Genomic DNA, 27,803 nt, shown 5'->3' with positions numbered 1-27,803 from the left:
TTAGTAAATCAACCCCAATGCATAAACATGTCATAATATTGTCTCAATTAAAAATGTAATGCAGATATATATAATCATGATGTGAATAGAGTGCAGCTCTTTATATAGCGTGACACCATACAGCAATGCATCTCAGTGAATGATCTCTAATGACCTGTTTGCAGAACATGAGCTGTCACTGCTGTGTGATGAAGTCAGATACTACAGGCACGGCTTTACCTTTCAGCTTTGTGGTGGACAACGCTTCTTCTCTGCAATCCAAGGCATGCTTCACTGTCATTATATACCCCTTCAGCCACGCCCAGCAGTGTGCTGGCTGTCAATGGAATAGCCAATTAGATTGAAGAGAAGGCGGGACCTTTCATTAGGTGGTAAAGCAGAGGCGCAGTTTTATATTAACAGAAGGTTCAGCCTATTCTCGTAAGTCACGTGACCAGAGTGTAGCACTCCGGATGGCCAGTGTGAGCACTTCAGTCCTGACAATGGCTCAGCTGCTGCTGCTGCCGCAGGTAATACCGGGTGACACCATCGGGAGGGAGATCCCAGCACTGTTCAGAGCAAGGAGTGCTTATGTATATATGTGGCACCCCGGGTTCCTGTTTAGTAATTCATTGGAATTTTACCCCCTTCAAGTGTGCTCTCTCTTCTCTCTCCTCTCTCTTCTCTCTCTCTTCTCTCCTCTCCTCTCTCTCTCCCTATTATCTCTCTTTCTCCTCTCTCTCTTCTCCCTCCCTCCCTCCGTATTCTCTTTCTCCTCTCTCTCGCTCTTCTCTCTCTTATCTCTCTCCTCTCCCTCTCTTCTCTCTCTCTCCCCTCCCCCCTCTCTCCCCCTCCCTCTCTTATCTCACTCTCTCCTCTCTCCTCTCACTCTCTATTCTCTCTCTTCTTCTCCCTCACCTCTCTCTCTTTTCTCTATCTCCTTTCTCTTCTCTCTCTCTTTTCTCTATCTTCTCTCCTCTCTCTCTTCTCTCTTTCTCCTCTTCTCTCTCCTCTCTCTTCTCTCTCTCTTCTCCATCTCCTCTCTCTCTCCTCTCTCTCTGCCGCAGGTAATACTGGGTGACACCATCGGGAGGGAGATCCCAGCACTGTTCAGAGCAAGGAGTGCTTATGTATATATGTGGCACCCCTGGCTTCCTGTTTAGTAATTCATTGGAATTTTACCCCCTTCAAGCGTGCTCTCTCTCCTCTCTCTTCTCTCTCTCTCCTCTCTCTCCTCTCCTCTCTCTCTCCCTCCCTATTCTCTCTCTTTCTCCCCTCTCTCTCGCTCTTCTCTCTCTTCTCCCGCTCTTCTCTCACACTTCTCTCTCTCCTCTCTCTCTTCTCTCTATTTTCTCTCTCTCTCCTCTCTCTCTTCTATCACTCTTCTCTCTATCCTCTCTCCTATCTCTCTCCTCTCTCTCTCCCTTATCTCGCTCTCCTCTCTCTCCTCTCTCTCTCCTCTCTCTTCTCTTTTCTCTATCTTCTCTCTCCTCTCTCTCTGCCGCAGGTAATACTGGGTGACACCATCAGGAAGGAGATCCCAGCACTGTTCAGGGTAAGGAGTGCTTATGTATATATGTGGCACCCCGGGTTCCTGTTTAGTAATTCATTGGAATTTTACCCCCCTTCATGTGTGCTCTCTCTCACTCTCTCCTCTCTCTTCTCTCTCTCTTCTCTATCTCTCCTCTATCTTCTCTCCCTCCCCCCCCCTCTCTCCTCTCACCTCGCTCTCTCTTCTCTCCCCCCTCTCTTCTCTCCCCCTTTCTCTTCTCTCTCTCTCTCCCCTCTCTCCTCCCTCTCTCTCCTTTCTCTCTCCTCCCTCTACCTCCTCTCTTCTCCCTCTCTTATCTCTCTCCTCTTGCTCTCCTCTCTCTCTTCTCTCTCCCCCCCCTCTCCTCTCTCTTCTCTCTCCCCCCATATCCTCTTTCTCCCCCTCTCCCTCCCTCTCCCTCTCTCTCCCCTCTTTCTCTTTTCTCTCTCCTCTCTCTCCCCCATCTCTCTCCTCTCTCTCTTTTCTCTCTCCTCTCTCCCCCTCTCTCACCCCCCCTCTTCTCTCTCTGCTCTCTCTTTTCTCTCTCCCCCTCTCTCTTCTCCCCCCTCTCCCCCTCTCTCTTCCTCTCTCTCTCTCTCTCTCTCTCTCTCTCTCTCTCCTGTCTCTCTCTCTCTTCCTAGTTCATTATATATATATAGATAGACACACACACACATATATATATAATGAACTAGGACTGCAGAGAGAGAGAAGAGAAGAGAGAGAGCACACAGGAAGGGGGGCAAAATTCCAATGAATTACTAAACAGGAAGCCAGGGGTGCCACCGAATCCAGCAATGATTACACACATGCCAGGGCAGAACCATATATCCCAGCAGTCCCAGTGTCCAAATAGCAGCATGCAGCTAATACCAAACTGCAACTCCCAGAATTCTCAGTGTCCAGATAATAGCAGCCAACGTGGAACGGCAATTCCCAGCAATCCAAGGGCCCAGATAGCGGCACGCAGCCGATACACTACAGGTCCCGGCGATCCACATGCCCAGATAGCAGCATGCAGCCAATATGGAACTACAGGTCCCAGCAATCCAAGTGTCCAGATAGCAACACACAGCTAATACGGAACTACAAGTCTCAGCAAATAAAGTGTCCAGATAGTAACACACAGCTAATACGGAACTACAAGTCTCAGCAAATCAATTGTCCCGATAGCAGTACACAGCCAGTACGGAACTACACATTTTATCAGTCTTAGTATCTAGATAGCAGTACTCTACCAATATGGAACTACAAATTTCAGCAGTCCCAGTATCCAGATAGCAGCACTCTACCAATATGTGACTACAAGTCCCAGCAGTCCCAGTGTCCTCGTAACAGCAGACAACAAATGCAGAACTACAAGCTCCAGCACACAGCCAATACGGAACTACAAGTCTCAGTGTTGTATTAGCAGCACAAGGACAGTATGGAACCACCATGTGCCAGCAGTCCCAGTGACCAGCTAATACAGAACAACAAGTCCCAGTGTCCAGGGCGTAGTACACAGCTGAAATGGAACTACAAATCCCAGCAGTTCCAAGTCACTTCTCTAAGTGCTATATGTTATAAATGGTAAATGTTGTATCCTGAGGGTCATAGTCCACTCTCAGTCCATTCTAAAATCCCCAAAGTTTCAAACACCAAGCAAAAGCTGAATGCCTGCCACTTTCCTCCTTCACATGAGTGCATACACCTCCACCATTAGCTGGAAACTCCAAAAACACAGTGGAGTTGAGTTACTAAACCTGGAGAGTGCAAAATCTGATGCAGCTGTGTAGCCAAGCAGCTTCTAACTTTAGCTTGTTCAATTAAAGTGATACTAAAGTCTTGTTTTTTTTTCTAAAATATAATAAACATGCCTATACTTACCTGCTCTGTGCAACGGTGTTGCACAGAGCAGCCCAAATCCTCCTCAGGTTCCCCGCAGGTGCTCCTGGCCCCTCCCTCCTCTCGGGTACCCCCATAGCAATCAGCTTGCTATGAGAGTACCTGACCAGGCATGCTCCTGAGCCATGGCTCTGTGTGTCCATACACACACAGAGCCGCGACTCAACCCCGCCCCCTCCCTCTTCTGATTGACAGCAGTAGAAGCCAAGGACTGCTGCCTCAGAAGTGAGATTCTCCCGGAGAACCGAAACTCTTGCAGACATTGCTGGTTCAAGAGGGGGCTCAGGTAAGTTTTGGGGGGGCTGCTGCATACAGAATGTTTTTTACCTTCGTACATAGATTGCATTAACCTCCCTGGCGGTATTCCCGAGTGTAGCTCGGGGTAAAGTTTCAGCACCACAAGTGGTAACCCCGAGCTACACTCGGGAATACCCTGCAGCATTGCTCCGGGATCTCTTCTTCACTTACCTTGTCCTTCACTCCCGCGATGTCCCTCTTGCAGCGTCCCCGGCCATCTCCTCCGGCCGATGCCAGCATCTGTCTTCCAGGTTCCGTTCCCTGTGATATTGGGACATACGGGGGACGGAACAGGCGGAAAATTTAAAATGTCAAAAAGTGCCATTCACTAAATACACTAAAATCACATAGTATAACATTACTGTATCACAGCATTTCACATACATTTTGTCCCGAGTGCTTTGCCCTGTGCTCTGCCTGCATTTTTTCTGTTCTTTCTACCTGGAAACTGAGAAAAGTCCATGGTGTCCAAAAAGCATCCCTTTAGGTCAAAATCGGTTTTAGACCAGCTAGAGAACAGCGATAGTAAATAAGAACTACTTGCAGAATTGAGTGATAATGATTTGTGGGGAAATTTGTCATCAGACACTGAAAACGATTTTGCGACTAAGATCAGCGATGTGCAAACTTGGCGCTCTATTTCAAATTTCAGTGTTTTTGGATTGATTATATTATTGAATTAAATTTATTATTATATTATTATTATTTTTTATGATTATTTATTAAATTATAATTTATGATTTCGTGTTTCAAATTTTAACATATCCGGGATGTTTACTAGACTCTTGTTCGGACAGATTTCTGTGAGTTATTCCTAAAAATTACAGGCCTACAATAAAAAAACTACATATTTCCATGGAAAAAAATGTACCGCTTTGAGCACAGAATTACTGACATAATCAGACTGTTAGGGAGGTTAAGGTAAAAATACCTTAACCACTTTAAACTTTGACAAAAAAAAAAACTGGAAGCTGATTGGTTTCTATGCAGAGCTGCACCATATTTTATACTCTCCAATTTTAGTAAAAAAGTACCAAGCTCTGCGGGTCCATATACCGTATTTTTCGCTCCATAAGACGCACCTAGATTTTAGAGGAGGAAAACAGGAAAAAAAATATTCTGAACCAATGAACTGCAGACATAGTACAGGAGATGACCAGAGACTGCAGACACAGTACAGGAGATGACCAGAGACTGCGTACACAGTACAGGAGATGACCAGAGACTGTAGACATACTACAGGAGATGCCCAGAGACTGCAGACATAGTACAGGAGATGACCAGAGACTGCGGACACAGTATAGGGAATGACCAGAGACTGCGGACACAGTACAGGAGATGACCAGAGACTGCGGACATAGTACAGGAGATGACCAGAGACTGCGGACACAGTACAGGAGATGACCAGAGACTGCGGACATAGTACAGGAGATGACCAGAGACTGCGGACATACTACAGGAATTGACCAGAGACTGCAGACATAGTAAGGAGATGACCAGAGACTACAGACATAGTACAGGAGATGACCAGAGACTGCAGACATACTACAGGAGATGACCAGAGACTGCGGACACAGTACAGGAGATGACCAGAGACTGCGGACATAGTACAGGAGATGACCAGAGACTGCGGACATAGTACAGGAGATGACCAGACACTGCGGACATACTACAGGAGATGACCAGAGACTGCAGACACAGTACAGGAGATGACCGGAGACTGCGGACGTAGTACAGGAGATGACCAGAGACTGCGGACACAGTACAGGAGATTCCCAGAGACTGCAGACACAGTACAGGAGATGACCAGAGACTGCAGACACAGTACAGGAGATGACCAGAGACTGCAGACACAGTACAGGAGATGACCAGAGATTGCGGACACAGTACAGGAGATGACCAGAGACTGCGGACACAGTACAGGAGATGACCAGAGACTGCAGACACAGTACAGGAGATGACCAGAGATTGCGGACATAGTACAGGAGATGACCAGAGACTGCGGACATACTACAGGAGATGACCAGACACTGAGGACATAGTACAGGAGATGACCAGAGACTGCGGACATAGTACAGGAGATGACCAGAGACTGTAGACATAGTACAGGAGATGACCAGAGACTGCGGACATAGTACAGGGGATGACCAGAGTCTGCGGACATAGTACAGGGGATGACCAGAGTCTGCGGACATAGTACAGGAGATGACCAGAGACTGAGGAGGGAGGGGGAGCAGGTACCCGAATTTGACAGGTACCCACTCCCATGTCCGCAGAGTTGTCCTTCTCTTTCCCTCCCCGTACTCTTCTGGTACACGTAATAGGTCCCAGAAGACTACGGGGCCATTCACAAAGCACAGCGCTTCTCGTGCATGCGCACTGGGCACCTGGCTGTCAAGCCGCAAGCTGTCACAGCCGGGTGCCCATGCCAGCGCCGAGGAGAGAAGACTGAGGACACCACTGGACCAAGGAACAGGTAGGACCACTGGAAGTCTGCAGAGAAGAGCCGAGTGGCCGGCCGGTATTCTAACACGGAGGGAATACCGGGCTGGCCGCTCTACAAGATGCACGGACATTTTCCCCCATTTTTTTTGGGGGGAAAAAGTTTGTCTTATGGAGCGAAAAATATGGTAGGGGAAGTCAGACAGTGCTTGTACAAGACTAGTGGCTGCTGATCATCTCAGGAAACCTTCTCCCTTATGGCATTTTCATTCACAAACACTTGCACCCAATAAGAAAGAAGGAAATATGCACCAAATCGTGCAGATCATTAAATTTTATTGAAATCAAAAACATAAAATTTGCCTTTCCAGACTTCATTGTGCAGCATGCATAGCTCATAGTAGAATCCTGCTAGCAAAAGCCCCATGCTCTGTTGACAGGAGTATATAATGTACAGAGTGGAGTGGTCAAGAGTATGAAATGTCATTGCCATAAATATGCAACACACAGGGGCGGACTGACCATTTGGAAACTCGGGCACTGCCCGAGGGCCCAGGGTCAGTAGGGGGCCCCATGAGATGCCCATGGTACCTTTTTCATAGGTTTTTTGAGTTTGGGCAAGGACACAGGGGCCCCTATTGCCCGGGGGCCCCATGAGTTGTCAGTCCGCCCCTGGTAACGCATACTGTACAACATTTAGAGGTTTGGACTATATGGCACAGCAGACAGTGTTTGGCAGTCAGGATTATGTAATGCATTTGGTTTGTCACTTAATCCTGACCACTGCACACTGCATGCTGTGCCATACTCTGCACACTACTAACTGCTGCATTCCCAGCATACAGAGTGCACTACTAAAAGACAGAACAGAGTGCCAGCATTCAGCCACAAATCTTTCCATAGCAAGAAATATCTTTCCCAGTTAAACGTCCATTTCCCCCCCCCCCTTTTTTTGCAAAAAGCTCCTTGCCTCCCCCCACCTCAAGAAAAAAATCCACGGCTCACCTCTACAACCCCCTGTCCACAGTTCACCTTTGCAACTCCTCGTCTACAGCTCACCTCTGCAACCCCTCATCCACAGCTCACCGCTGCAACCCCTCGTCCACAGCTCACTTCTGCAACCCCCTGTTCACAGCTCACCTCTGCAGTCCCTCATCCACAGCTCACCTATGCAACCCCTCATCCACAGGTCACCTCTGCAACCCCCTGTCCTTAGTTCACCACTGCAACCCCTCATCCACAGCTCACCTATGCAACCCCTTGTCCACAGCTCACTTCTGCAACCCCCTGTTCACAGCTCACCTCTGCAACCCCTCATCCACAGCTAACCTATGCAACCCCTTGTCCACAGTTCACCTCTGCAACCCCTCATCCACAGCTCACCTATGCAACCCCTTATCCACAGCTCACCTCTGCAACCCCCTGTCCACAGCTCACCGCTGCAACTCCTCATCCACAGCTCACCTATGCAACCCCTCGTGCACAACTTGCTTCTGCAACCCCTTGTCCACAGCTCACCTCTGCAACTCCTTGTTCACAGCTCACCTCTGCAACACCTCGTCCACAGCACACTTCTGCAACCCCTCATCGACAGCCCACCTCTGCAAGTCCTTATCCACAGCTCACTTCTGCAACCCCTCGTCCACTGCTCACCTCTGCAAACCCTCACCCCATCTACCGCTCACCTCTGCAACTCCCCATCCACCGCTCACCTCTGCAACTCCTCATCCACAGTTCACCTCTGCAACCCCTCATCTACAGCTCACCTCTGCAACCCCTCATCCACAGCTAACCTATGCAACCCCCTTTCTACAGTTCACTCCTACAACCCTCTGTCCAAATCTCACCTCTGCAACCCGTCGTCTACAGCTTGCCTCTGCAACCTCTCATCCACAGCTTGCTTTTGCAACCCCTCATCCAAAGCTCACCTCTGCAAACCCTTGTCCACAGCTCACCTCTGCAACACCTTGTCCACAGCTCACTTCTGCAACCCCTCATCAACAGCTCACCTCTGCAAGCCCAGGAAATATGGTGCCCAGTGCTATTGAAGCCAGGTACTGGGCTGCAGCAATGGTGAAAGAGACATCACCTTTTATTCTTCTATCCCTTTGCTATGATACCGATGTTATGCTGCACCATTCTCCTCCGGCTAGCAGGGGGAAAGCTAAAGTCATAGCTCATAGGCTTCTATGCAAAGCACTGAGGAGGAAGAGAAGTGGGGAGATGGGTTTTATCAAACTTCCCAGAAAACCTCCTCCTCTTAGAGCTCTGGGAACCGAGGAGAGCACATCTACTGAACATTGGCCAGACTGCTGAGAGGCCAGACCAGTGGAGATCGAGTCTGAGACCTGGGAATAGAGACAGTCAAGGCACTGCAACACAGACGGCAGTAATCACATCTGTACGGTTGCCACAGGGAAATCCAGAGCTTCCCATCTCTAATCACCAGAGGTATCTTGTGGAGAGACAACGGGGCTCCCCTTCTTCTAGAGTGAGAGGACAGGGCAGAATCCCAGGGACTGATGAGAGCGCTATTCACCCTTTGCTGATACTGACAGCAGGACACCAAGTGTACCAAATCCAAACCACACCCATACTGCACTCTATACTGCACTTATTCCAAACCTAGACTGCATCTATACCAACCCCATCCCACATTATACTGAACCTTTACTGCATCCAAACTACATCTACCTTGCACCTGAGCTGAGACTATATCGTACCTATACTGTATGGGACTTTCATTAAGAATGCCAATGCCAAGGGCCCCAACCATAGCTGGCAGAAGAACATCTCAAAGGACTGCCTCTTCCGTAAAAATTATTCTGCAAGTTCCCATTGTTCCCTGCCTCCTTCACTACCATTCTCCTTTTCTTTTGGACAGTGCATACCCAGTCGGCCCAGGCCTAACATCACTGCCATAGATGCGCACTGGCAGTATAGTTCCAGCATTCGGTACATCCCCAGCGTTTCTCCAGATGGGATCAGGCCATATGCTAAAATCTCTGGGGCCGCATTCGGCTCACGATCCCTGGGTTGGACACCCCTGATGTACTGCAAGGGCCCGCCTGATTGGATATAGAGTGAGTAAAAAAATTGGTGGGTCTTCCTATTCCATAGTTTTGGTAAATCTAAAGGAAATTTTACAGAGATTGTACAATCAGATTGTAAAGTGTATGGCCACATTTATTATTATTACTATACAGGATTTCTACAGTGCCAACAGTTTTCGCAGCGCTTTACAACATGAGGGCAGACAGTATAGTTACAATACAATTCAATGCAAGAGGAATCAGAGGGCCCTGCTCGTTTGCGCATACAATCTAGGAAGTGGACAAAGCCACTCAGCTGTCAGGTCCTATTCACATCTCTCTCATCTTTTTTTGTTTTTTTGGGGGGGGGGCATTTTGGAGCTTTTCTGCTCTTCGCATACGACAGCCAATTCACTTGAATGGACTACCCTATGCATGACGAACGCTCCAAAGAGGCTCCAAAACTCTTTTTTGAGTGGAACAGTGCATTTCTTGACCTCTCTTTTCCGTGCATTTGCAGCTCGTTTGTCATACAACAAAATGTACAGCAAACATGAGCCTAATAAACAAGCTTGGGGTTCCATTAACATTTAATGATAACACAAGCGTCATGTGCATTTGCAGCACATCTCCGAAACGGGCAGCAAAGCATGCATTTTTTGTTCAGAAACATGCAGATGTGAATGGAGCCTCATAGTTCTTGTATAAACACACCACTTTCAATTTCAGGCCCCACACTTAACGTAATGGGACCGTACGTTTTTTGGCCTTTTTTTTCAAGCAAAATGCATAGCACATGCCCTGCATCCAGCAAAGTAGCCCATGGGACATTGTGTTGCACATTTTTTACTGTGCTTTTTGCTGCATTTGATGCTCGTTTTTTCACACAGCAAAACGTATGTTTGCTTCCTCATTTGGGGTACCATTAAAAATTAATGGCACTGTAACAGAGGTACATTAATGGTATATTGATACACAGGGGAGCTGGAATTTAGAGAAAAAATAGGTGAACTTAGCCTTTAAATTTGAGTTGTGGGTGGCCCTTTCAGTACCACCCAGTTTGTAACTACAGTCTGAACACTGTAAATTAAACAGTGACTGCAGCCAATCAGATGCAGCCACTGTTCATGTTTTGTGACCGCTGGCAATTTTTCTAGTTCAGCCTTTAGGGCTGAATGAGATAAATCTTCATAATGTCAATCTTAAGGCATAGATGATGGGAGGCTTGCTTTTTTCTTCAGACACTCAAGACTCTAACTAAACCAGACTTTGCTTAGGATGGGATGAGTCGCCACTTGTGCTGCTCAAAGTTTGATACCAACCTAAAACAATGATATTACACATCTCTACTATTCTTAGCTGCCAGGCCATGCTTTCTACTTTTGACCTCAGGTGGCCAAACCATTTTTGCAATATTTAATTTTTAAAATTTTATTTACAGCTTTCAGAGTTTGTAAAATACCCATTTCCCTTCCCAAATCATGCATTTTCTAAAAGCATAGGACAGGTAGAGAAAAAGATTGTGCTACTAATATTTTAGTTCTCATGAAAGTTTTGCAAATGTTTATCAAACTGATATTTTTTATAAAAATACACTAAAATCATTACTAAATCACATATACACTATATAATTTACAAAATTGCTACTAGATCTAAAAAAAACTTTATTGATTTAATAAATAACAAATATTTGTCAATTTTAAATTGTGCGTTTTTGCCGAACAGTAAAAATCAAAGGTACGCAAAGCTGTAAATAAGAAAATTACTCAAAGAATCTGGAGTGTCTCACTTTTCAGTTACATCTTTCCGAGTTTGTAAAAGACCCGCTAAACTATACATTTTCGAAAAGCACAGGACCAGTAGAACAAAAAATGACGCTACCGATTTTGTAGGTCTGGTGATTGTTGCACAGTCGTTTATCAAAAACAATATTTTTTATAAAAATATACTAAATAAGTGCTCACAAACACAACATAACTTACAAACTTCCTACTAAATATAAAATATAAAACTGAATTGAATTAACAAATGAGAAATATTTGTAAATTTTTAATTGTTTCTTTTGGGGAAACTGTGAAAATAGAAGATATGCGCAACTGCAAATAAGCACCTTATGCCATAAATATGCAGGTTGGCTTCACAATTATAGTATGTGTTGTAATAATATCTGATCTGCAGTGCCAGGTGTGCAGTGCATTGTGATCTAGGCATACATTTTATTTTAATGCAGTGCATGATATGTGCAGCAGTATATTGCAACATGCTACCATGCATAGCATTAATTGAATGTAATTTTGAAACATTTTGAAAAAGTAAAAAAATAGACACTGCGATGTGTTGTAACAATGTACTGCAGCACATGTGCACAACATACACCAGCGTGTACACTTTGATGCACAGTTTCATGTGCATTAACATTTGTTGGATTAGGGAACCCTACTCATTTGAATTGGTTGCCAACACATATAAATTTGCACTATAAAGGTGCAAATCCTTTTTTTTTGCAGTGTTAATTTATCATGTGTTGTGATGTACTGCAATGCACTTGTGTTAGCAAGGTCCAGTGGGGTGCCATAAACAATGAAAAGAGGCAGCTCTGTGTCGCGGTGAATGTACAGGGAATTCAGAGTGGATAGTAGGCAGTGGTGGCCACTGTGTTGGTATTGGGGGACACTCACCTTTCATTTACCTTGGGGCTCTAGGATTAAAGTGTTAATAAACCCTGGACCCTGCATTCACTATATCTGGTCTCCCACAGTACACAGAACATGGAAATGCAATTATTTTCGAACTATAAACTGCTAAATACTTTTTCTCATCGGCAGTTAGAGCAGTCTTGTGACTTCAGTAGAGCACTGGTTAAAGCTTGTAGTTTTCTTTCTGCTCTAGGAGGATGCAGAACCCCTGACCTCTGTCTGAGCAGTGCTGATTGGCCTTGTGCTGATCACATGCATCTCCCAAGGAAAAAAAAAAACCTCTCTAGCAATACACACTAAACTGAGCATGTGCACGTGGCTACTGTCTTATCAGGGTGGACATTTGAAGAAGAGGAGGGGCAGAGAAGACAGGATCAAATGGCCTTTTTACACAATGCAGGGGATTAACCCCTTAGTATCCACAGTGAGTATAACAAGCATGCTTTACTGCATATACAGACTGATTTTACTGTTGTGGGTTTAGTAACACTTTAACTGACATAGGGTGTACCCGCTGGTCTTGGAGCAGACATACCTTTTATAAAGCAACACATTCTATGGAATCTGCATATTTTACACATGTATTTGAGGTCTGTATGGCCAGTAGGACAGGATGCCTTCAGCAAGCTGTAAAATTTAGTTTTATTTAGGCCTCATGAATACTTTGAGCTTAACAAAGTTTCTTCCTACTGTTTACAGCATCACAAATGCGGTAAAAAAGTTGTGTTTTTGCATGGGTGTGAATGCGCGTTAATGTGCGTTCTCACGTGTTTCCACGTCTGGTATTAATGCATTTTGTTGGCCAGAATTTTGGAAATTAGAATGCATTAATGTGGGAAGGCGTGTTAACTTTTGAGTGGTTTTTATGATCAATATCTCTTCTGAATGCACCAGTAATTGTTTTTCTGCCTGTAAACTCCTGAAAACGCCAATAGTGTGCATGGACACATAGGCTAACATGAATGAGAGTTTACAGGCAAAGAAAAAAAAAAGCTTAAACGCTCGAAGAAGCAGCTTATTTTAGCTGCAGTGTGCTTGAGGCCTTATTGTACTTTTTGTATCCTTTATTTTTTAGATATTATCCTCAGCTGTAATAAAATACTGTACATGCTGTACTAAATGTAATGAAAATGTCTGAGACATCTGATTCCCAAGGAAGGTGGTTTTTCATCACACATAAATTGATGTCCTTTAGCTGAGAAACAATTTGTACTGCAATGGTATATAAAAGAGGGATAGGCAGATTACACATGGGGGATTCTGCCACTGACAATTTCTCAAATTCGACAATGCAAAAAAGGCTGCCTGTTTTGTCCCTCTATAATAGTTCCCTATGTAGGAAGAGAGGCAGAGACACTCTTGGAAGCCGCTGCTTGAGTCCTTCCCTACACCAACAGAGAAGATGTCACTGTGAGCCCAGGGGAGGAGAATGTCTATTAACCCCAGGAACTGCAAGAAACTTATGGGGAATGTAGTTCCCTGGAAGCCTGCCCCTGATTAGAAAGAACTTCGTGAGACTACAAGTCCCAGGAGAGAAAGGTTGCTGAGTAAAGAGAGGGCTGGAAGCCTGTGCTGCTGGGGGACAATCTCATGTGGAGAGTCAGGGCAGATGACTTTGGTGTGGGAAACTCTTGCTGCTGCTGAGAGGCCTGGGTGCTGTGCTATTTTCCTTCAGAAAGACTGAACCACTGCACTTCCCTAGCGATTGCTGATGTGGTGACTGCTGTGGGCACAGAGGACCATGTTCTGGAATGGAGGGATCCACAGAACTGTGGGTGGAGAACTGTGATATGCAGTTGGTGAGAGACTTGCTACCTATGTCCCTGCCTGTGCTGAAGTTGCGATGTTCAGATCTGCGTTTCTTGTGGGACTTCAAGGCACAACGTGCTGTGGGAGAGGTGTCTGGGATTTCTGCAACTTTATCCAGGCTTGTTTTGCTGCGGTTGGACTGCTGCCATCATCCTCAGAGACCATGGGAGTCAGCTTACCCCTTGTATCCAGTTGACTCTGTTCCAGACGCCCTTTGGAGAAGGAAGAATCTGCGTGACGAAATCTAGAGTAATAAAAGGCCCTAGGCCATCAGCCTTGTTACATTCCTGCTTTAAAGGAGAAGATAACCCCTCTCTGGGACCCCTAAGGATTAGGTCTGAGGTGTTGGGATTACAAAAATCTATTTAGAGTGCTCCAACATAGACCTGAGCCCCAAAGCTGGCCTTTGGCAAACATTTACCACTGGCTAGTAGGAGGGTGATAAGGGGGGACTGTGTTTTTTTTGTTTTGTAGTCCCTGTGTGTATCTCCCATAGCTAGGTGAACCTCTTAAAGTGGCATTAAGGTAAATATTTTTCTTAAAAATAACAAAACATGTATTTGATGTTTTATTGTTAAATACATGTCCCCAGAGTTTTCAGAGTTTTCTTACTTGTCCCCAGCCATGCTGCTTGATGTTAGTTCTCTCTGTACCCTCTGTTCTGCTGGGATCTATGGAGTCCCATATGAGCCTCCAAGAAGTGCGCACTCTGGTTCTGTACTCCAAGCCTACAAACAGTTGCTCATTGCGCCGCATGAACAGCCAGTGCTAGAGGGATATACTGTGAAAAATTGGCAGTGGCTCCATCTGTGAAGGAAGAGAGGCTTGGCTTTTCCTCTGTGTCCCACTCATTCTGCGGTGCGGCACTCTGTGCAACCGCACATAGACTTGGAGTACAGAGTAGGGGCATGCGCACAACGGAGGCTCATATAGGACTCTATAGATTTTGGCAGCACAGGGGACACAGAGAGAACAAGCAGTGCAGCCAGGGGACAACTGAACAACCAGGTTCTGAGGAGAAAATGAATAAAAATAAATATAAATCATGAGTAGTGAATCAGGTTGTTGGGTACCAATTGTCCGTGGTTCTGTTATTATCCCCATTTGCAAACTATGTTATTGGTGTAACTATTTATTGCTATTATTTTGCTACTGTTTATGGTATTGTTATTATCTTGCTGTGCTAGGTTTGTTGCCCAAACAGACAACCCTTCTCGCAGTCTTGGTATGTCCGAGAGTGCGGTACTGTCCAGTAGATCATCAGCACCAGAAACGAGAACCCCTACATCAGCAGCTGCTTCGGGGGTAAGTGCTACAAATATAACAATAAATAAATATATATTTTATACTGTATAAAAGATTTGTGTATGTTGCATATGTTCACACCTGCAAAAGGTACTTTTAATACAAGGGGTAGTCAATACTGCAATGTGAAGTGACTTGCATCTTCAGTCTCCTTTTGTCTTATAACCACTGAACCACCTCATCCACCGCACCAATCTAACCTCTGCACCATATCTTCCACCACACCACTGTGCCCCTAAATCATCTTTGCTCCTCCTGCATCCCTCTTTCCACCAGTACTCAGCTCCTACTACTCTTTCATCAAAAGTAATCTCTGCATCCCCCCTTCCACCAATACCCACTTCTGCACCCTCTACCCCTGTTTCACCACTGTTCACCTCTGCATCCACTGACTCCTTTCAAAACACTGCTGACTGATACAGATGTCTATGCAAATCACACCAAAAGTAGTGCATGTACTACTTTTGAAATCGGTGCGGCTCCGACCAAGTTGGAATGGCACCCATATGACCGCTCCAATTGTGGACAATAGGGTGCCACTTGACATGCAATTTTCAAGTCGCAGGGCATGCAAATTGCATGCCAAGTTGCATCCAATGTGAACCAGGGCTTACTGTGCACACAACAGCTTTTTCTTCAGTACAGAAACAGGTAAGAATTTGTAATAAAGTTTGTTTTAAAGGGTTGATCAAATCAGGTGACGAAACACGTGTCCAGGTCGGACCGCATGACGTATTCTGTAATGAGGCATCCACCTTACATCCCTTTCCGGAGGTGACGTATTGCTCGCGAGCAGCGAGGAGGATTGGATGAGACGCTCGCTTCATGTGATATACACATACCCTTAACTGTTATTGTGGATATTTTGGCATGTTTTAATTTATTTGATGTGAGTTCAATACTTTCTATCCATAAAAAGGTTTTTAATGGATTCATGCTATGAGTTTCTTTTTACATCTTTCCCTGATTACGGACTGTAATAGTTTGGAGGATGTCCCACCATCATATCAGTCTCTAATTGATGAAGGGCTTGTTGATTGATGATCTGTACTACGCTGACACTCACCACAAGTGCTATTCCCTATCAGGTTTTGATGGGCCATGATATCTGGTGAGTGCTACTGAATTGGGGGAAGTTTTCCTGTGGAGCACGTGGTGATATCTGAGTGCACTTTACTCAATCAATTATCGTTACGTTGTTCACGTGGTGATCTCATCTCAGTGGATCAATAAGGACTTTGCACTTCATCTATATTTTCATTTTTCAGTTGAAGGACTTACGTCAAATGATTTAAATATTTGTAGTGTTATATTTTCACATTGTTAGTGTGTTTTATATAAATATTTTTTGCGCTGCTTTTATTTGTCATTATTAACACAATATGATTGCTTGCAGCAATGAAATTCATTCCTATAAACAAGCATTTCACTGAGTGAAATTGATTCATTCAGTTTGTTTTGTTGTAATTAGCTGTCATTGGTCACAGCCACTCACATGACACAAATGGGCAGTGATTGGCCCAGTCTGTATCATGTGATCACTGTGAACAATCACAGCTAGCAACACAATTGTATACAATAAATGGCATGAAAAGAAGTCCTCCATTGTTTACAATTGTCATGTGACTTGCTGTGATTGGTCACAGTGGTCACATGGTACTGGCAACGAGCCGGTACACAGATCAGTCACCAGGACACAGCTGATGACAGATCTCACTGCTGCGCAGCTCCACAGGAGTGCACGAGGCGGCGGTCTGGGAGGAGGTCATATGACATCCAACTGGATTGACAAAAGTCTTGCCCGGCAGGGAAAGGGTTAAAGCAGAATTCATTGATTTTTTTTTTTTTAATTTGAATATTTATTGATTTTCAAAATATTAGGAAAATTAAAATCTACAATATAAATTCTTTACATTCATATAACAACAATATCTACCTTATACATTAATTTCCCATATTTTCCTTATTTCTCTCAACCCCCCCATTAGTAAAATCCAAAGTCACCCCCCTCCCATCCCTCCCACCCCACCCTTCGACTACCGCTTTTGGCAAGAGAAAAGGAGGCTCTACATCGTGTTCTCACCACAGAGGGGCCGGAAAAAGAGAAGCCTTATTCTCATCCGCTCACCCTTGATCTAAACTCTTCCCATTTTTTCCATTTCGCATGGTATATCACCAAACCATCTTCCTGGGTATAAAACAGTTTCTCTAATGTTACAATATGGTCCACTCTATCTATCCAGTCTTGTTTTTTTGGAGCTTCTACTTGACGCCAAAACTTTGGAATCAATCCCTTGGCTGCATTTAAAAAGTACCATGCTTCTGATTCTTTATATTTATTTACTGGTATTTCTGTATTATGTAAAAAGGCAGGTTCCAGGGTCCAGACTAACATCAACTTTCGTAATCTTTCCAATTTGGTGTACCACTTGTACTTGTATCTTTGGACATTCCCACCATATGTGATAAATCGTGCCTATCTCTCCACACCCCCGCCAACAAAAAGGTGATTTCTCCCCACTCATCTTATGTTCTATACTCAGTATAATATATCCTCTTGTCAAACATTTAAAATTCATTTCCACCTCCCGTGAACTTATATTCTCGTGAACCAATCTAAATATTTTTTTCTGTTTAACCTCCACACCCAGATCTCTTTCCCATTTTTCTATATACATTAATTTTTTCCACCTATATCTAACTCAGTGAGAATTTTATAAATTTTTGCTGTGCCATGTTTCCCATCACCTCGTGATCCCAACAACTTCTCAAACAAGTTCCAATCTATACTCGCTCTCAAAGGCTTAGGCAATTTCCCCACAAAACATTTTAATTGATTATAACTCCAACTATTTATCCTAGTGAAAATCTTTCCCTCTTCTTTTTTCAAATCCTAAAGTGTTCTCAATTCTACACCTTTCATTATATCTCTCAACTGGGCTCCCTCTTTCTTGATCCATTTTCCTGAAACCTCCTCCCTACCTGGCGGGAAGAACCCTGAATTTCTAAAATGGCATCAGGAATGAGTTAAACTCCCACTTTAACTGTCTGTGCATTTTATCCCACACTCTTAACACATTTAAAATATACACACTCGTGCTTTCTTTTAATCCTCTATACTCTGTAGGCACCCATATACTCCTACTTAAATTATTACCACTAAGTGAATTTTCTATTGTGACCCAACTTTTCCCTTTTACATTATATGTCCAGTCAAATATTCTAGCCAAAATAACTGCATTATAATATCTCTTAAAGTCAGGCACTCCCAATCCGCCGTTCTCCTTATTTCTAGTTATAACTTCATAAGATACTCTAGGTTTTTTATTTCTCCAAATAAATCTTATCATCATATTTTTCATTATCTTAAAATATACCTCTGGAAGCTTAATAGGGACCATTTGGAATTTATATAGAATTTTGGGAACTACAACCATTTTTATCAAATTTATACGTCCCAACCAGGACCGATTTCCTCCCTCTAGTCTCTTTAATTCTTCTCTAATTTCGTTTAACATTACTATATAATTTGATTTATACAAGTTTTTATAAGCCAAAGTGAGTTTTACCCCTAAATACTTTAATTCTCTCTCTCTCCACACAAAGGGAAATTCCCCTTGCATCCCACTTTTTTCTTTATTTGGAAGGTTTATATTTAATATCTCCGTTTTAGACGGGTTAATTTTTAAGTTTGACATCTCTCCATATTCCTGCAAAGCTCTCATTAAGTTAGGGAGCGTTATCCTAGGATTTGCTACATAAAACAATAAATCATCTGCAAATACGGCAACCTTATGCTCTATATTTCCCACCAATATTCCTTTTATGTCTGCATTTTTCCTTATTGTTGCTAACAGTATTTCCAAGGACAGAACATACAACAATGGGGACAGTGGGCAGCCCTGTCTTGTTCCGTTTGTCATCTCAAATGACTCCGACATCTCCCCATTTACCATAACCACTGTAGAGGGGTTCCTATACAACTTTCCTATCATAGTTCTCATTCTAACACCCACTCCCAGGATCTCCAATGTATCCATCATATATCCCCAATTAACTCTATCAAATGCCTTCTCTGCATCCACTGAAAGAGCCACCACTGGCGTCTTTCTCTTTCTGCTTTTCTGAATAAGCATCAATGATCTCAACCCATTATCTCTCCCCTGGACAAAACCCATCTGATCTTCATGTATCCATTCGGGCATTAAATCTTGCAATCTATTTGCTAAGATCTTTGCATAAATCTTCGTATCTATATTTAATAATGATATTGGTCTATAGCTTGAACATTGGGTGGGGTCTTTTCCTTCCTTATAAATGAGGACCGCCTGAGCCTGCAGTGATTCTCGTCTCATATCCATCTCTTCCCCCAAGGCATTGAAATAGGACTTCAATTTAGGTATTAACAATTCACTATATTTTTTATAATATCTAAGAGTATACCCATGTGGCCCTGGGCTTTTGCCTGTCATAGAATTTTTTAATGCTATCTTTATTTCTTCATAAGTAATTTCAGATTCTAGAGATTTCAAAAGATCTTCATTTAATTTCGGTAGTCCTGCATTTTTTAAATATATTCTTTGTTTTTCTACATTTGTTATTCAATCCTTACATGTTAAATCTTGGGGGGCAATGTTATAAAGTTTGCTATAATAATCCCTAAACACTTTCGCAATATCTTTAGTTGAGTGAACCAGTTCTCCCTTGGGGTTCTTTATTTTCTCTATATAATTCCTATTTTTCTTTTTCCTCAAAGCTCTCATCAAAAACTTTAATGTTCTATCCTTCCATCTATATCTTTCACATAATACTTTGTTAAAGACTCTCTTCTTCCATCATAATCTCTAATTCTTCTTTCTTTTCCTTTACCTTCTGCATTATCTCTTTCGTTATATTCTTTTTATGCAATTGTTCAACCTCCGCCAGTTCTTTTAGAAGCCTACTGATCTTCTCTCTCCTTTCCCTTTTCTTTCTAGCCCCAATTGCAATAAAGACTCCCCTTATATATACCTTATGGGCCTCCCACACTGTAGCCTCCGACACCTCTCCCGTTTCATTTTCCTCAAAATATCTCTTAATCTCCTCTCCAATCCTTCGCTCAGTCTCTGGATCCATTAGGAGAGCCTCATTCAACCGCCACATCGACCCTCCTGGAGGCCTTCTTCCCCATCCTACTTTCATTACAACCGGGGCATGGTCTGAGAGTGACATTACCTCTATTGTCACTCTAACCAAAGACTCTAATAATCGGTGATCTATCAGTATGTAGTCCAGTCTAGAATACATCTCATGGGCCCTTGAGAAGAAGGAATAGTCTCTATCGTTCATGTGCATAATTCTCCAACTATCTACCAGCTGATACTCCCTTATCGCTTAACTCAGTACTTTTAGGGACTTACTACCCTCTCTTTGTGTAGATGAAGTAGTATCCATTTGTGGGTCCATACATAAATTAAAGTTCCCAGCTACTATCAAATACCCCTTTCTAAAATCCGTCAATCTTTTTAAAATTCTTTTCAGGAATAACTCCGGCTTTTTATTAGGGCAATAAATATTAGCAACTGTACATTCAATATCTTGTATTTTACCTCTCAGAAATAAAAACCTCCCCTCCGGGTCTGTCTCTCTTTTTTCCAACTCAAACCTTATATTTTTTGCATATCCTATAGCTACCCCCTTTGCTCTCTTGACCGGGGAATCTACATAGTACCATAACGGATAATATCTAGAATTCAACTTTACATTTGACTTCAATTCAAAATGCGTTTCCTGGTGATCTTCACTTCTAGTGCACAAAATCCTCAAATGGCAGCAGTGCCTGCTCACCTCCCCACACTGACCCACACAGGGCCAAAGGGCTATTAATCTCCTCAATGACTGATCCTTATTGCAGCTTGCTCATCCAGGGATCGCAGGATTTCCACTCCACCTCCAATCAATGGTTATATAGGACACAAAAAAGAACCTCCCATAGTGCAATAATGTTTAATAAAACGAGTTTAAAACATAATGGTTACACTCACATTTTTCTCCTTGTCAAAACCAGCATTTCACCTCATCCCATAGGTGTATAACATGAGACAAGGCAAACAAATATGGCCGCTGCGTCCAGACATGCGTCCCCACGTGACCGGAAATGACGTGGCCCAAAACCGGATATGGTGTACCGATGCGTTGCGTCACGTGCGTTGTGACTTCATCAGGGTTCTGTCAATGTATATCTATCCAAACAGGTTACATGCAATTAAAGGTAACCACTAAAGTGCAACACTAGTTGATGGGGGAGAGACTTAGAAACTTGTCAGCTCCCTCTGGACCACTGATGCACTGAAGTAGGCATCACTGAAATACCGTATTGGTTTAGTACAGTGGTCGGCAAGCCGCGGCTCGCGAGCCACATGCGGCTCTTTACACGCTTTAATGTGGCTCTTGTGTGCCGGGCGCCCGCTCCCCTCCCTCCTCTCGGGCGGCAGGGACTCTGCAGCATGATCCAAAAAAAAAAACAGCCAGGGCAGCGCGCTCAAATGCAATGATTGGCCAGTCTCGCTGCCACTCACATCCTGATAGCCAGTGATTGGCTGTCAGGATGTGTGTAGGCGGGGCAGCGTGACGAACGTGAGAGGAGCTAGGCTCCTCTCACAGTCCGCCCTGAAGACCGGAACGGCGCGGGAACACGGCGAGAGGAACGCGCGGAGCAAAGGTAAGTGAATTGACACAGGGGGGACTTGGCTTACTACTTGCTACTTACTTACTACTACTATATGGGGGATGAATTACTATATGGGGGATGAATTACTATAGGGGGGATGAATTACTATAGGGGGGATGAATTACTATGGGGGATGAATTACTATATGGGGGATGAATTACTATAGGGGGGATGAATTACTATGGGGGATGAATTACTATATGGGGGATGAATTACTATATGGGGGATGAATTACTATGGGGGATGAATTACTATATGGGGGATGAATTACTATATGGGGGATGAATTACTATGGGGGATGAATTACTATATGGGGGATGAATTACTATGGGGGATGAATTGCTATGGGGGATGAATTACTATATGGGGGATGAATTACTATGGGGGATGAATTACTATATGGGGGATTAATTACTATATGGGGGATTAATTACTATATGGGGGATGAATTACTATGGGGGATGAATTACTATATGGGGGATGAATTACTATATGGGGGATGAATTACTATAGGGGATTAATTACTATATGGGGGGTTAATTACTATATGGGGGATTAATTACTATATGGGGGATGAATTACTATATGGGGGATGAATTACTATGGGGGATGAATTACTATAAAAACTTATTGAAACTAAAAACAGTGTACCATCCTATGTATTTTCAGTTTTAAAAATGTGGCTCTCAAAATAAATTTCAATCGTGGTTTTGGCGAGATTTGGCTCAGTTGAAAAAAAAGGTTGCCCACCACTGGTTTAGTACAAGGGTAGAGTGTTTCCTTAACTGGATGAATTGAGTAGGAGACATTTCCAGTCTGGGGGGTAAAAGTTGTCTTCTTCTAGCAATGTTAGGGCCCATAGACAATGTTGGAAATTTTTAGCCTGGTAATATTATGCAGGTGAACAACTGGAGTGCTAATAGCAAGGGTTTCTTTGTGGCTGAAGTATAAAAATGTCTACATGCAGTGTCTCTAAGCCAGCAATTGGCAAACTACGGCCCGCGGGCCGTATACGGCCCGCAGAGCGTGATACAAAAAAAACACAGCCAGGGCAGCGCGCTTAAATGCAATGATTGGCCAGTCTCGCTGCCACTCACATCCTGATAGCCAGTGATTGGCTGTCAGGATGTGTGTAGGCGGGGCAGCGTGACGAACTTGAGGGGAGCTAGGCTTCTCTCACAGTCCGCCCTGAAGACCAGAACGGCGCAGGAACACGGCGAGAGGAACGCGAGGAGCAAAGGTAAGTGAATTGACACAATATGGGGAATGAATTACTATAGGGGGGATGAATTACTATAGGGGGGATGAATTACTATATGAAGGATGAATTACTATGGGGGATGAATTACTATATGGGGGATGAATTACTATATGGGGGATTAATTACTATGGGGGATGAATTACTATGCTTACTATGGGGGAATATTACTATACATACTATGGATGGCATGGTAGTGGCTGGGCCGGCCAGCAGCTAGTCCGGGCCCCGGGTCCAATATATGAACCCATTGCGGCCCTCAAGTCAAAAAGTTTGCCCACCCCTGCTCTAAGCAGTTGAATGGCAGAAAGAGGTTGGGTGTCCGTCCACTCACCAGCCTCCGCAGAAGCAGAATGTGCTGTACAGGCTCTTGTGTCTCATCTGAGAGGTGAAGAATGGTCACCCAGCAGGCTGTCTGCGTGGTGAACAGGGGCGGACTGACCATTTGGAAACTCAGGCACTGCCTAAGGGCCCGGGGTCAGTAGGGGGCCCCATGAGATGCCCCTGGTACCTTTTTCATAGGCTTTTTTGAGTTTGGGCAAGGACACAGGGGCCCCATAATCCCCTATTGCCCGGGGGCCCCATGAGTTGTCAGTCCGCCCCTGGTGGCGAAAGCAGCAGCAGAAATGTGGAGATGGACTGTGAGGGTTTCACAGTGAAGATGAACATATGTGGCACCCAGTCTAGTGATCTGCGACACAGCTAAGCAGATCTGCTGTCTGGAACGTCACTTTAACTGACTAGACTGCAAGGGTCCACTGTGATTACATACAGGGTGGCAGCCTCTAACCGTCCCGACTGAATTCTTGAGCTAAGAGCCCCAAGCCTGCCAACTGTAGTCAAATATATAGGCTCTCCCACAATTCTCTTGGCTAGTCAGGCTCCTGAGATGTGTAGTTCAAGCAGCACTCAGGAATACAGTGGGGTTGGCAGTGGGACTACAGGTCCCAAGATCATCTGCTGAACTCAGAAAGGTAAACTCTCTCACTCTGTAGGCAGAAAGTGATGCAATCACAGGAATACTGGGCACTAGAGGGAGAGTGCCTAGTCCAGGGTTCTGATTGTCAGTGTCCTGGCTACATACTCTATGTTAGACACTGCTGCTGGCACTGCTAGCAGAACCTGTCCAACTAGTCCAAACATAAGCTATGATACATTTTTTATTTGCCACAAGGATTGTTATTTTCAGCCATACAAATGCAGCTTACATTGTTGAAAATAATGGACAATAAGATAGCTAACAGGTTAGTTAATTGAGTCAGTAGTGTCTTAAGGTGACCAGCATAATTTTGTTTGAATGATCGTACAGAAATTCTTAAAAATAATTCATCAGAACATTTGTTCTTGCCATCAAGCCAACACGTTTTGACCAAAAGCCCTTCAAATGTCATCCAGACCTGCTACTTAAAGCTGAGGTTTAGGTTTGCATATTTTGCATTTCAGTGTGGACCAATGTATATATGCATGTATCATACCTGGAAGATCCCTGTGGAGGCTGTAAATCACTGTAGTGGACACAGCTACTACAGTGATCATTGCTAGCTCCCATATTAGCATTTTGTGCCTAGTGGCTGCCCTGTTGCCTAGTGAAGTAAGGGGTTTGTGGCATGGGCGCCATGCAGAGAGCACTTTGCATATTCTCAATGAAAGCAAAGCATTCTCTGATTGGACCAGGTGGAAAAGGTGACATCTCTGCCCCACTTCTCCAACGTCTCCAATCAGAGAATGCTTTGCATTCATGAAAAAAATGCCAGGTGTTCTCTGAATGATGTTCTTCCTCAGTGAGCAACCTCTTGTGTTGACCATGCAGCAGGGCAGCCACTCGGCACCTGACCCAGTAGCTAGATCTAAACTTTAGCTTTAAATGGAATTGCAGGTTGATAAACAAGTGTTTTTTGAGCCTACAATATACTCATTACAACATCTGTGATTTTTCCCAAACAAAAACCATATTCACAGTTAGGTTGGCCATACATTTTACAAATTTCTTGAGAATTTTGCTTTAGATTTACCAAAAACCATATAATATGAGGTCCAACCTAAACAACACTTTCAGTAATATCCAATTAAGCAAGCCCTTGCACTACATAGTTGAAGGTAAATCTAAAGGAAATTGGTCAGACATTAGCCAGAAAATCGTATAGTATATGGCCAGCCTTAGAAATTCATTCATTTGAGAAAAAATTTCACTCCTGCTCCTTCAAATGTTCTAATTTAGCCCCATAAACGTTATAAAATCAAACATTCTAAAAACAAACATTTTCAGACTAAATTCTACTAATGGCCAGCTTTATAATTCCATGAGAATAATGAAGTATTACAGGGTTATCATGCAGCAAGCCCACCTACACATGCAGACATTCTCCAAACATTGAACCAGAGGACAATGCTGACAATAAAATTCCCTCTGCTGATCTTCATATCCCTGTACATTTTCATACAATAGAGTATTCAGCTACATGAGTTGGTGTTCTCTGTGTAGATAGCATACACACAGTTTGTTCTCAGCTAGTTGACCGCATTTTAAATAGAAGAGTCTTACCAAGGGTCAGATGGATGTGTGCCTTCCTGTTTTTTTCCTGTGAAAGGAATATGCAAGCTTTATACTAGCATTTCTCAACCTTTTCTAAGTCACAACACCTTTTAAGAGTTTGCAAAATTTCAAGTCACCCCAGTCTAAAATGTAGAAAAATGTAAATGTTTCTTATCATCCATGGGGGGTGATTAAAGAGGAACTTCCATCTTTTTTGTTTTAGGTTAGTCAGCAGCTACAAATACTGTAGTTTTTGATTTTTAAAAATGAGGTACTTACCAATGCCTGTCTTCCTGCAGCCAGTACTTCTTACCACTACAGGTCCTTGCTGCCGCCATTTTGGATATGGCAACTGACTGTACCTTCCTGAGGAATCAGCTACAGTATATATACACAGTTGTGTTCAAAATAATAGCAGTGTGTTGAAAAAAGTGAATAAAGCTCAAAATCCTTCTAATAGCTTTTATTTCCATACACACAAATGCATTGGGAACACTACACATTCTATTCCAAATCAAAACATGAAGAAAAATATATCAAATTTGTGTTGTTCCTCTAAAAAAATTGAAGAAAAGTGAATATTAGACTGTTCAAAAAAATAGCAGTGTTTGTATTCTTCTTTACAAACTGAAACATTCACTATATAAACTGAAAAATGTTTGAAGATTTTGCTTTCCTTTGAATCACTTAATGAATATTTCGTTGTGTAAGCACTGTTTCTGAGAACTGCTGTACATCTGTGTTGCATGGAATCAACCAACTTCTGGCACCTGTGAACAGGTATTCCAGCCCAGGATGATTGGACTACATTCCACAGTTCTTCTCTATTTCTTGGTTTTGCCTCAGAAACTGCATTTTTGATGTCACCCCACAAGTTTTCTATTGGATTAAGATCCGGGGATTGGGCTGGCCACTCCATAACATCAATCTTGTTGGTCTGAACCAAGATGTTGCACATTTACTGGTGTGTTTGGGGTCGTTGTCTTGTTGGAACACCCATTTCAAGGGCATTTCCTCTTCAGCATAAGGCAGCATGACCTCTTCAAGTATTCTGATGTATTCAAACTGATCCATGATCCCTGGTATGCGATAAATAGGCCCAACACCGTAGTATGAGAAACATCCCCATATCATGATGCTTGTGCAACCATGCTTCACTGCCTTCACAGTGTACTGTGGCTTGAATTCAGTGTTTGGGGGTCGTCTGACAAACTGTCTCCGGCCACTAGACCCAAAAAGAACAATCTTACTTTCATCAGTCCACAAAATGTTGCGCCATTTCTCTTTAGGCCAGTCAATGTGCTCTTTGGCAAATTGTAACCTCTTCAGCACGTCTTTTTTTCAGCAGTGGGACTTTGCGGGGGCTTCTTGCAGATAGCTTGGCTTCACATAGACGTCTTCTAATTGTAACAGTACTCACAGGTAACTTTAGACCTTCTTTGATCTTCCAGGAGCTGATTGTTGGCTGAGTCCTTGCCATTTTGGCTATTCTTCTATCCATTCGAATGGTAGTTTTTCGCTTTCTTCCACTTCTTTCAGGTTTTGGTTGCCATTTTAAAGCATTTGCGATCATTTTAGCTGAGCAGCCTATCATTTTCTGCACTTCTTTATATGTCTTCCCCTCTCCAATCAACTTTTTAATCAAGGTACGCTGTTCTTCTGAACAATGTCTGGAACGACCCATTTTCCTCAGAATTTCAGAGAGAAATGCACTGTAACCGGCATGTACAACATTTGCTGCCTTCCTTCCTTAAATAGGGGCAATAATTGGCACCTGTTTTTCAAAGAATGAATGACCTCACTAATAGAACTCCACGCTGCTATTATTTTGCCCCTTTCAATTAGTGATTCAATGACACAGAATCAGCAGCATGCATGTCATGACTGTTGGGTCTGTTGGATTTCTATTACTCTACTACACCTGCTAGTAAATTATTTGCCATGTAGAAATATCATTTCTACCAAAAACTGTGATTGATCAGGTTAGTGATGTCTGACTGCTATTATTTTGAACACAACTGTATATATATATATATATAAAATTGGAGCAGGTAACTCCTGTTGTGTTACAAATCTTATCGGTTTGGGGATCTCATTAACGATGGGCTCCCATGATTCCATCCATATAAAATATCCGAAAACAAATGAGGGCGAGATCTCCAAGTTGCAAAAATTCTCTCTTTACTTCAAGTGTATCTTTATACAAACATGAGCACGACTGCACAGTTTCAAGCATTACGCTGCTCTTCAACATGCTACAATTGTAGCTTGATGAAGAGCGATGTTATGCTTGAAACAGCGCAGTCACGCTAATTTTTGTATGAA

At 43.4% G+C, this 27,803-nt stretch overlaps 1 protein-coding gene and 1 long non-coding RNA gene across 5 annotated transcripts in view; one reads left to right on the top strand and one right to left on the bottom strand.

The window, feature by feature from the left end:
* IRF7 (interferon regulatory factor 7) overlaps positions 1-324 on the bottom strand; it is a 43,326-nt gene extending 43,002 nt beyond the window's left edge. Inside the window, exon 1 of one of the 3 annotated variants that reach the window (XM_089653585.1) lies at positions 220-324. In XM_089653585.1, coding sequence (XP_089509711.1) covers positions 220-280 — 61 coding nt within the window. In that variant the 5' untranslated portion in view covers positions 281-324. The remainder of the gene's footprint in view (positions 1-219) is intronic. The other 2 variants (XM_089653586.1, XM_089653584.1) reach the window with 2 other exon arrangements.
* Positions 325-410: 86 nt separating this feature from the next.
* The window catches only part of LOC149445659 (uncharacterized), a 77,395-nt gene continuing 50,002 nt past the window's right edge, over positions 411-27,803 (top strand). The window contains exons 1-3 of one of the 2 annotated variants that reach the window (XR_016306371.1): positions 411-509; positions 9,021-9,219; positions 14,861-14,978. This is a non-coding gene — a long non-coding RNA (uncharacterized LOC149445659). Of the gene's footprint in view, positions 510-546; positions 1,535-9,020; positions 9,220-14,860; positions 14,979-27,803 lie in introns of those variants that run through there. The other variant, XR_016306372.1, reaches the window with a different exon arrangement.

This window comes from Staurois parvus, unplaced genomic scaffold (assembly GCF_062004578.1).
Source record: "Staurois parvus isolate SC_StPar_1 unplaced genomic scaffold, SC_StPar_1.0 ptg000715l, whole genome shotgun sequence".
Taxonomy (NCBI): domain Eukaryota; kingdom Metazoa; phylum Chordata; class Amphibia; order Anura; family Ranidae; genus Staurois; species Staurois parvus.
The sequence above is the reverse complement of the archived record's forward strand: the minus strand, read 5'-3'. Positions and strand labels throughout refer to the sequence as shown.